General features: G+C 33.3%; 1 protein-coding gene across 1 annotated transcript in view; it reads right to left on the reverse strand.

Annotated features, from left to right (window-relative positions):
* The window catches only part of CENPQ (centromere protein Q), a 19,667-nt gene that overhangs the window by 1,894 nt on the left and 6,599 nt on the right, over positions 1 to 11,174 (reverse strand). The window contains exons 3-9 of the mRNA XM_012664668.1: positions 10,816 to 10,923; positions 9,986 to 10,040; positions 8,848 to 8,968; positions 8,176 to 8,244; positions 6,420 to 6,549; positions 1,081 to 1,200; positions 865 to 942 (exon numbers count right to left, since the gene is read on the reverse strand). Of these exons, the coding sequence (XP_012520122.1) occupies positions 865 to 942; positions 1,081 to 1,200; positions 6,420 to 6,549; positions 8,176 to 8,244; positions 8,848 to 8,968; positions 9,986 to 10,040; positions 10,816 to 10,917 (675 nt within the window). The 5' untranslated portion in view covers positions 10,918 to 10,923. The remainder of the gene's footprint in view (positions 1 to 864; positions 943 to 1,080; positions 1,201 to 6,419; positions 6,550 to 8,175; positions 8,245 to 8,847; positions 8,969 to 9,985; positions 10,041 to 10,815; positions 10,924 to 11,174) is intronic.

Here is an 11,174-nt window from a genome sequence, read left to right on the forward strand (position 1 = left end):
ACGCTTAGGCCCTACTCACAAGAGTAACTACCCACCAGCCGCTTGGGGCTTAGGCCAACTCAGTGTGTTGTGAATAAGGTTTTTTTTGTTTAAGAGACAGGGTCTTGCTCTGTTGCTCAGGTGGAGTGCAGTGGCTGATCACAGCTCACTGTAACCTAGAATTGTTGGGCTTAAGTGATCCTCCTGCCTCAGCCTCCCAAGTAGCTGGGTCTACGGGTGCATGCCACCACACCCGGATAATGTTTTAAAAAATTTTTTCTGTGGAGACAGGGTTTTGCCATGTAGCCCAGGCTTGTCTTGAGCTCCTAGCCTCAAGCAATCCTCCTGCCTTGGCCTCCCAAAGCGTTGGGATTATAGGAGTGAGCCACTTACACCTGGTTGGTTTGGGGGACTGACTACAATTTTCAAAGCTCTACTGTGGGTAAAATGCTATCAAAGAATATTGCATGCTACAGAGAAATCTTTCTTGAAAGGAAGAGCCAACTGATGCAGCAAACTTCATTGTTATCTTATTTTAAGAAATTGCCACAGCCACCTCAACCTTCAACCACGACTGATCGGTCAGAAGCCATCAACATCAAGGCAAGAGCCTCCACCAATCAAAACGATTATGACTCACTGAAGGCTCCGATGATCATTAGCATTTTTAGCAATAAAGTACTTTTAAAATTAAGGTATGAACATTGTTTATTTAGAGATAATGCTACTGCACGCTTAACAGATTATAGTATAGTGTAAACATAACTTTTATATGTAATGGGAAACCAAATAATTTGAGTGACTTGTTTCATTGCAGTGGTCTGGAACCAAACTCACAATATCTCTGAGGTACACCTGTAGTCAGTATGGTAAACAGGTACTTACCTGAAGTGTGGGTGCTTTGAGACTGTTCTGAGAAAGTTCTGGAAGAGAGAGTACACCACTACTATCCACTTGGAGCACCTAAAGTAGAAAAAGAAAACTATAGATTAATTTAAAAGGCTGATTTCTCTCATCTTATTTTACTCAAAAGTTGCCTTGGCAGAATTTAAGCATTAAAAATTATATCCAAATTGCAACGATACATTTTTAAACTATTACCTGTTTTAGTGTCTTCTCTTCTTCTTCCACCTCATTTGCTAGAATTTCAATTTTGTTCTTTAGGCTCTGAATATTCCCAGTCATCAACTCTGTGGTCTCTACCATTTTATCTATTTCTTCCTGAGTCAGAAAGAAAAAATTCATATTTCAAGTTAAATACATTATTAAATTAAACCATAACATATTGTTACACATATATATTTTAAAAACACCTCATATATTAAAACACTTTTAGAAGAAACCAGTGAATTTACTTTTGTTTTTCTTTCAAAAAACAGACTTCCTGGAAAGCTGCTTTGCCAATGTAATAACATGTTATAAGGAAACCTAATTTCCCTAGTATAAGGAGATACACTCCATGTATATGAACAATGCCTTAAAGCTTACGAAAGCTGCTAGTATCAGAGATCCTGGAAGACCCAGTCTGAATCTAGAAGAGCCTTGGGCCAATGAGAGCAAATATAGAAGCCTTCCCCAAGTAGCATATAACTTCCATATAGCAGAGAAACTCTAAAATTTTTTCACTAATTTGAGAATATCTGAAGTGTCTGCTATTTTAATTTGCCAAAAGAAAGCAATTAGGGCAAAGACGGTAATAATAATAATAATAAAAAGAATGACAGTATCCTACACTAAAGGAATATATAATTTATAGGGAAAGACAAAGAAAAAATGAGAAATGAATGAAATGAGTATGGAGACCTCAGGGATTTGCTGTTTGTAGGTCAAGTATAGAATTAGCTAGCTTCCAGGTTTCTAAGAGCAATTGAGTATTACATTGCTTTCAAATCTAGGCCTAGCAACAGTCAATGATAACATTGCCTATGGGGATCAGGAAACCAATGAATAATCCAAACATAAAAGATACAGAAGTAATAACTCTTAAGTCCTGCTCAGCAACATGGTTGATGCTATATCCAACATTATTCTCAAAATACTGACAGCAGAATTGTTGCTGGTAATTACAGTAGTCTTCCTTAAGAAATATATTGTGGCTTCTAAATGACCAATTTTTTGAAAAAGGGTATGAGCAGTGGTTGGCAACTGCCCATGAGATGTTTTTGTATAGTCCAAGAACTATGAATGGTTTGTGCACTTTTAAAGGGTGGTCAAAACCCTAAATAAAAGAATATGCAACAGAGACAAAGGCCAAAATATTTATTGTCTGGCCCTTTATAGGAAGAGTTGTGCTGATCCCTGAATGCTTAAGGTTTTGGGACTGTGAGCTCCACTCACTACAGTGTAAGCTCCGTGGAGGAAGACTTTGTTTCAAGTTTTTATTATAGAAAATTTCAGGCCAGGCGTGGTGGCTCAGGCCGGTAATCCTAGCACTCTGGGAGGCTGAGGCAGGAGGACTGCTTGAGCTCAGGAGTTTGAGACCAGCCTGAGCAAGAGCGAGACCCCATCTCTACAAAAAAATAGAAAAATTAGTGGGGCATGGCATGTGTCTGTAGTCCTAGCCTCTCAGGAGGCTGAGGCAGGAGGATCGCTTGAGCTCAGGTATTTGAGGCTGCAGTGAGCTATCATGACACTACCATACTCTAGCTGGGGCAACAGAGTGAGACTGTCTCCCCAACCCCTGAAAAACACAAATATATATAATAACATAGAATGTTATCATGAACTTTCATGTGTCTATCACCCATATTTAATTATCAACTCATGGCCATCTTATTCCACTTCTAACTCCATCTATTGCTCCTTCCCCTGTAAATCCTAGATGTCCTATCATTTCATCTATAAATATTTCAGAATATAGCTCTAAAGGACTTAAAAATACATGATAACAATATCATTACATTTGAAAAAAATCTCAATAAATTACTTAATATCAAATAGTGTTTACATTTCTGATTTTCTCAAAAATTGGAATTTTTTTACATTTTGTTTCAATTGGGTTCCAAATTGGTTGTAACTGGTTGAATTGTCTTTTAAGTTTCTTTTCTTCCACTCCAATTTTTTTGGTTCCTTACAATTTATTTGTGCAGGTTAGTTTGCTGTGTGGAATTTCCTTCCCACAGGCTGAATTTTGTGAACTGCATTCCCTGGTGAAGCTTAACCTGTTCCTCATTCTGCATTTTCTGTGAATTGGTTGTTGGATCTAAAAACAGTACAAATTTAAAGTAAACCATGTGTTAGTTTCTTCTAGCTGCTATACCACAAACTTGGCTTGAAACAACAGAAATTTACTCTGTCACAGTTCTAGATGGTATAAGTCCAAAATCAAGATGTTGGCAGGGTCACGATCCCTCTGAAACAACAGGGGAGAATGCTTTCTTGTCTCTTCCAGGTTTTGGTGGTTGTCCACATTCCTTATAGCTGTATCACTCCAATTTCTGCCTTTGTCCTCACATGATCTTCTCTTTGTCTCTGTGCCTTCTCTTGTCTCTTACAAGAACACTTTAGGATTTTGGATCCACCCATGATAATCTGTGATAATCTCACTGTGAGATCCTTAATTTAATTATATCTATCAAAACCCCTTTTCCAAATAAGGTCACATTCACTGGTTTCAGGGGTTAGGACTTAGATTTATCCTTTTGGGGGCCACAGTTCAACTTGACACAGAGGGGAATAAATAACAGCACTGAATAAAGAAAAGAGTTAATAAGGATTAAAAGTTTTCATTATAAGATTTATTTTGTTCCATTGCTTTGCTTATCTTCTTTGGGTATTACTACCGTAAGCATGCTATATCTTCTTTGCCAAATTCTTATATTTGTCCCTTTTTTTCAATTCCTTTTAAAAATATTTTATAATTCTGAAAATTTCCTCCTTACTTTCCATTTATCATAAGCATTATCTGGTATGTTTATTTGCTTTAGTGTTTCTGCCTATCTAAAGGATTTTTTCTTTTATGTCTAACTCTTTCCTAAATTCTGTAACTTCATTTATTCATATTTCTAATTCCATTTATAATTTTTTTTTCCATATCTTCTATCATTTTTCTGAATTTCTTTCAGCTCATTTGAGAAATTAGGTTAGTGTTCATCTGTTTTGTGCACATGTCTTTTTGGCATGCTTTTGCTGTATGCAGGAATGTTATTTTTGGTTCTTATTCTCATATTTTCTAATGCTAACTCAGATTTTGATTTTTTTTGTATTTCAGAATATTACGAGAGTACACAGGTTTTGGTTACATAATTTGCTTTTGTACAGTCTGAGTCAAAGTTATAAGTGTGCCCTTCACTCAGACAGTGTGCATTGTACCCATTAAGTGTGAATTTCCCTATCCTCTCCTACCTCCTTCCACCCACTTGATTTCTGTTCAGTTTTACTTTCATACGTACCCTTACGTGTTGATCAATTAGTTCCAATTTAGTATTGAGTACATGTGGTGTTTGTTTTTCCATTCTTGTAATACTTGGCTCCATTTTTTATGATAAGATCAAAGGAGATTAACAAACTATGCCTCAGTAGTTCTAATGCTGTCTTTCCCCAGAATCTTTCAGAGACTTTGTTCACCATTGCCTTTCCCCAGCACCATCACTGAATGAGAGGGCAATGAAAATGTTGTTAAATGAAGAAAACTTCTGTTACTACTATAGGTTTTGGAAAATCACCACCAACCATAACTCTAGGCTGCAGTGGGAAAAATCAATGATTCTAAGTAAGGCATAGAGAAAAAAATTAACAGATAAAGAGTTTACAAATTGCTAGTTCAAAGATCCTTTTATACCAGTGTAAAACTTTCCAGCTCAAAATGCCAATGGTGTTTCCATTGAGTAACTGACTACCAAGCAAACACTAGACTGTATTTGTGCTTCTGTCTTATGGAGGTCCAATTTTAGTTGTAAGCTAGAAATGCTTCTCAGCATTACAAAAAAATAAATAAATAAATAAATCGCACTGTCATTTACTATTTTAGAATACCTTAAACTGATTTGTAAGACTATTAAACGTTAAAAAAATTAACCATTGTTATATTTTAAAGCCTTAAAAAATAACCTATATTAATGTCATCTAAGTGTCTAATAAGTGGTGAAGCTAGTGCCAATACTGAAAAGATGCCCTGAAAAAGTATAACATTGGGATGGAAATTAAATACAATATCACACTATGAATAAAGTGAGGCAACAACCAAAAATTACCACCCTATTAATTTAAAAGATATGAAGATTTATTGTTCAGAAACCTATCCCTTCAACTTTATTCTCAATCCTATGGAAAAAATGGAATTATTTGTGAATTTTGAATTATTAGAAATTTTGGGAATATATTCCTTACAGAAACTACTACTATCCTGCACTTACTAAACTGCTAATAAAAACCTAAGCACTATACCTATAATCTACTTCAAAATGTCTAAAGGATATATGGTCCAATCTGTTTTAGTTTTTGTAATTATTAAATTAATATACTCAAGTTTGCTTTTCTTAATTATTTAGATATCTACTAATTAAAAGCTTGAAGTTCTAGCCTGAACAAGAGTGAGACCCCATCTCTACTAAAAATAGAAAAAAAATTAGCCAGACAACTAAAAATAGAAAAAATTAGCCAGGTGTGGTGGCATACGCCTGTAGTCCCAGCTACTCGGCTGAGGCACGAGAATCGCTTGAGCTGAGGAGTTTGAGGTTGCTGTGAGCTAGGCTGATGCCACGGCATTCTAGCCCAGGTAACAGAGCAAGACTCTGTCTCAAAAAAAAAAAAAAAAAGCTTGAAGTTAATCCTGACAGCTAATGTTATCTCCCATTATCTTCTATAGTATGCAACATATTAATAACATAATGATCAAGAATCATACTCTAAAGTTAGACTAATAAGGTTTGTGTCTCAATTTTAAGCAATTTTTTGTCTAAGGCTCAGTTAGGAATAGCAACATGCCTTTTTTTTTCACATTTCACACTTCACATTCTCATAAAATGAGAATAATTTAGGTCAGACTCTCTAAGTAATAGTGAGAATTAAGGGATATAACTATAAAGTACTTAGAATAGTGCCTGGAATGTGGAAAGTCCCCAATACACATTAACTATAATGATGATGATTGAGTCTTCTTGCCCTACACAGGACAGCAAAACTAATATGTTCTGAAATTCCATAGCATTTAATGACAAGTTCCTATACCTTGATAATTAAAAACACTAAGAAAGTTCAGTTAAAGTCTGATGAAAAAAATAGGGCTGCTAACTTAACCACAAATGTATTAGAAATACTTTAGAGGCCCGAAGTTCAGACAAAGTTTTTGCTTTGATTAAAAAAAAAGTAATAATTTAATGAAAACCTGGTCCAAGATCTAGCATTTATTACTGGAAGAATATCATGATAATTTAAAAAACTTTTTGGTCTCTTCTTTCCACTAACTCTCTAACAATGGATTCCCTGTTCAAATTTCATACCTGCAATAATTCCAGACTTTCCTCATTGGCTCTGTCCTGTGCCCTTTCCATATTCAGTAGACTTGGCACATTGGCTAAATCTTTCAGCTTTTCAGGAGGGACTTTCAGGGTTTCATACAGTTGTAGCAATCTTAAGGATAGAATAAAAACATGATTATTTTGTTTATTTTTGAGTACCATTAGTGTTATTTATTTTGAGACGGTTCTCATTTTTTTTCTCTCATATTCCTAAGGGTACAGCATTATTTTATTAACAGTGGCTAACTATGGCAATAGGTCCCCTCCCCCAAGAAAAGCCTGATAAATCATCATTTAACCTTTCAATTTATTAAGATTTATCTCAAATTATGGGTCACTGAGGCTGCTTTATAACAGAAAATTTTCTATTTTACACATTTACCAGTTATTAATACACGTTTCAAAATGAAAACTTCTTTGCATCATTTACATGTTTCCTAGGCTATTACAGCACATATGTCTATCACCTAATGTGAATTGTTGGGTAAGAGAACACTAGTCTAGAAGTCTTAAGTATGACCCTAAGTTGTTATGTTAGAGAATATGACCAATAAATGGGAAGTTTTACATTAATTACTCTAAATGATTTTAAAGAAAACTGAGTTCCATAGAGTTTAAGGCAAATAAAACACTAAGAGTAAAGTGCTTTGCTCTAAAGTACTATCAACATGAATGGTATTTAATATTAAAGTTAAAAAATTCTCCTACAAATTTGGGTTGATATATCACCAGTAGAAACTGATCTATTTCTACCTTTACATCCAGCAGAAAGCAAGATAGCTTTCTTTCTCAGATTTGATATTTGAATTCTGTGAGGAAAAAAATCAAGGAAGAAAAGCTAAATTTGGTTCCTTCTACCTAAAAGCAGTGTCTTTGGCTTCTAAAAAATTCTACTACTTAAGATTTGAAGGAATATGAACAACAGTGGAACCCACTATCCCACTTCTGGGATCTCATTAAAAACCTTAATTTTCTAAAAGAAAAAGGTAGGCAGCTATGGACTATGGACTAGGGACTTAAATGGACTATCACATTTAAGCAAAAACAACCTGTCTATGTAAGATTTCCTAAGAGGCATAAGTTTTTTTTAACTAAAATAAAAATTTCATTTATGAAGTATCTTCTAAATGTTTATTAAACCAATTGTGTAGAAGGTTCATTTGCTGTTTTGAAACTGAGATGCAGAGCATTGTTTTCTGAAAAAGTGTAAATACTAAAGTAATACCTGAAAATCACGGGCAGTGATTTTTAAGAACACTTGAAAAGGAACCTCCATTGGTGATTTACCACAAGATGAAGAACACTAATATCTTGGAAAATTATACTTGTTGCTTGTACAAATAATGTAAGACAATATGAAGTAAAGTAAAAACACAGCAACAGGATAAATATCAGATATGAGTGGTAAACTGTTAACTTCATTAAAAATGAAGATGAAGGGAGTTAAAATTGACAAAATATTTTTCAAATCCTGATACAGAAGAGTAAACTGTGGAAATAGGTATTCTGTGATTTTCAGAGTCTTTTTTTTTTTCTTTTTACAAATTCTCTGACACTTCTTTCAGAAATGCATGCAGCAGCAGTTAGGAAAGAAGAAAAATACATATTTCCAAATTGCTCATCTTAAAAAACTGAAAAACTTATATTCCACAAGTGTCTGCTTTGGCAACATAGGAAGAAGATAGATTTTTAAAAATTATGTTTTAACGATTTCAAATAGCATAATTATCATTAATACCTTTTCTTCAGGAAGTTGAGATGATATTGTATTTCTTCTTTTTCCCTAATAGTTTTACTTAAAATTGTTCTAGAAAAGAAAAAAAAGATTGAATAAATAGTAGACTGAAACACAAATAATATAATCTGTGTATTTTTTCTCTCTGATTTCTCTCGAGTGCTTCTACTCACTAGCTAGGCAGAATCAATCACTTTTCCTTTTATATTAAATGCATTTTAAGCAGAGATACAATGAAAAATAATTTTTTTAAAACCACATGTATTGTAATTTATATGCCTGGCTCTTCAGATGGAGTTCAGCTCCATGATGGCAGAATTCTGTCTAATTTTCCTTGTGTCTTCTCTACCATGGCAGCTTCTATATAAAGCATCCCTTTGAACTTAACTTCTTCTTCAAGAATTCCTATTGACAGAATAAGTTAAAATTTTATAGATAGCAGGTGGGGCCACAAAGACTTGCTTTTTATTTCACTGATAGAATCTCAAGTTTTTAAAATTAATGAAGACTTTTTTGCTAAAGGCTAATGCCACCATAAGACATTAAATATAATTCTTCTGAAATAGAAAAATACTCTATCACTTAAAATAAATAGTAATAGTTAGAAGGATAATGTCCATAGGAAACACATTAAGTGGAAACCAAAAGAGTGAAGTGAAAAAATTTTATACTCACATTATTACTGATTCCATTATAGTTTGCAAATGGTCTCTGCTACTCTTTGAAAGAGGTTGCCAGGTTTTTCTCTTGTTGGATGCTATCTTTATCTGTTTTACATTAGTATGCTTTGTTTGTCCTGTCATTGATAATAGAAAAGACTATGATCAATCCAGAAGTTTGCATGTTTCACTTAAAAAGTGATTTTTTTAATCTAAAAGTTTATGGAAAATTATGAGAACAAAATATTATAGAACTGTATAAACTGTTTAATTTACTTTTTATTACATAGCCATAACATGCTACATGTTGAATATGAACATATCTATTGTTACGTTAGCCAAAATACTAGGTGATATTGCAATATAAACCCCAAATAAATAATTTAGAGTGAAGAATCAAGATATAATTACTCAAAGTTTGGTTCTCAGAAATGACCTGAGTTCTTTAAAAACATTATTGAGAAGATTAGAGAACTATTTCTACCAAATGTTGGATGGCAACTAGAATAAAATAGACGAATCAAGCCACAGATAGATTCAGTGTTAACTATGTTGTTGGTCCTATTCTACTTACAAGGGATACACAAAGGAGATATAGTGTTGGCTCTCATGAAGACCAGTTTTGGAGAGAAGAAATGTTAAACAAATTATAGGTGTGCAATGGAAGAATAAAACTAGAAGACCTAACCTGGTCTTCGGTGAGGAGAGGTAGAGAATCCTTCCATGAAGAAGTGATGTTTAAGCAAAGACGACTACTCCAAACTAATTTACTCCGAACAAACTTAGATAGTGGTTCCAAACTAATCTATATAGAACAGAAAGCATATTCATCTTGAAGAGAAATCAGTAAGGTTTGTCTTTATATCACAGATCATTAACAATTTAGACTATGGGCCACTTTGATTTTCTCTAGTTCCTATCAACTTAGTGGCATAGAAGCCTCCACAGTATTTTGCCACAGGTGTTAAGTAGAATTTCAGTTGACCAAAATAACTGACTAACCAGGACTATTTATTTTTGCAAAAATGCAAATGTAGCTGTTTATTACTATCTTTTGCTTTTGCAAAACTCATAAGCAAGATGCTGAAAAATTTTTAATAAATGCAGATAGCTGGAGAAAGCAGCAGGTTAACAAGATAATAAAAAAGATATACCTTCAGAAGACAGATGCTTTGGATGATTTTTCTTTCTTTTTGCTGTGCCTCTAACCTAGAGCGAGAAACACATGCATACACACACAGAATTAAACATGAGATAAAATGACATTGCTTTTATAATAGATTCATCATGTATGTTGAAGAGTATTCATATAACTTCTGGTAGGTAGAAAAATGTGTATTGCCACTTCTACAAAAGAAAGGCGTGTATCACAGGCAGAGGATATAGTAAATTGATTCTTGGACAATGGTGATAATAATTAAGTTTTATAAAGTGTCAAAGAATGTTTTAAATAGACCATTACTCAGTTTGCCTGTGAAATAGTGTTATATACTTTACCTGCAAAACAAATATAAGATTGTCTAATGAGCAGGTCAAACAAAAAAAATTTTTGATTAATTCATTTGTTCTAAGAGACGGGCAAAGTTATGGTAGGAAAAAGCTAATTCCTCCCAAACTATTTGTTCTCTATTTTAATAAAAATATCCTCCACGAAATGACAGATTCTCTTGTTTCTTAACATTTAAATGCTATAAGAATTTGTACACTTTATTCTTAATCTTCCCATTTAAACACCCTTAGCAATGTCCCATGACCCTCCCTTTCTCAAAGAAGTTCATGGTCAATACTAATTTTTAGAAATTGAAGTAAATAATAGTTTTTATCTGAGAATTTTACAAATCATGCTACAAAATCTTCCATACAATGATATGAATTGCTATAATTTGTGGTAAAACTGAGCCTTAGTCTTCATATACTCTTTCCATAAAATAGACATTATTTCTAATCCAAGAGTTCTAAATGATAAACTTGGTATTTTCATTACCTCTTTCTTTGATAACTCTACTTCCTCATCATCAGTTTTTCTTTTTGGATTTCTTTTTAACTGTTGAGACTTTTTCTTGGAAGCATTTGGTTTATCAGGCATCTTGATCTAAATGGAACAATTAAAAAAAAAATTCCATAAAGACAAAAGAACACAGAAAAATGCTAAAGCTTTGCACAATATTTTCTTAAAAAAACTCCTTATAAATGTTCCAAATTCTCTTTTTAAGAAAAAAATCATAACAAAAGTTTGGGGTAGTATTGTGTGTTTTTTAAACGTTTATTTAAAACAAGTAACTTTGGCTCTCATTAGAATAAGGATATCTAATTCAATTTCATTCCTAGAAATTACTTCCATTT

The sequence above is a fragment of the Propithecus coquereli genome, unplaced genomic scaffold, assembly GCF_000956105.1.
Source record: "Propithecus coquereli isolate 6110/MARCELLA unplaced genomic scaffold, Pcoq_1.0 Scaffold90, whole genome shotgun sequence".
Classification (NCBI taxonomy): Eukaryota; Metazoa; Chordata; class Mammalia; order Primates; family Indriidae; genus Propithecus; species Propithecus coquereli.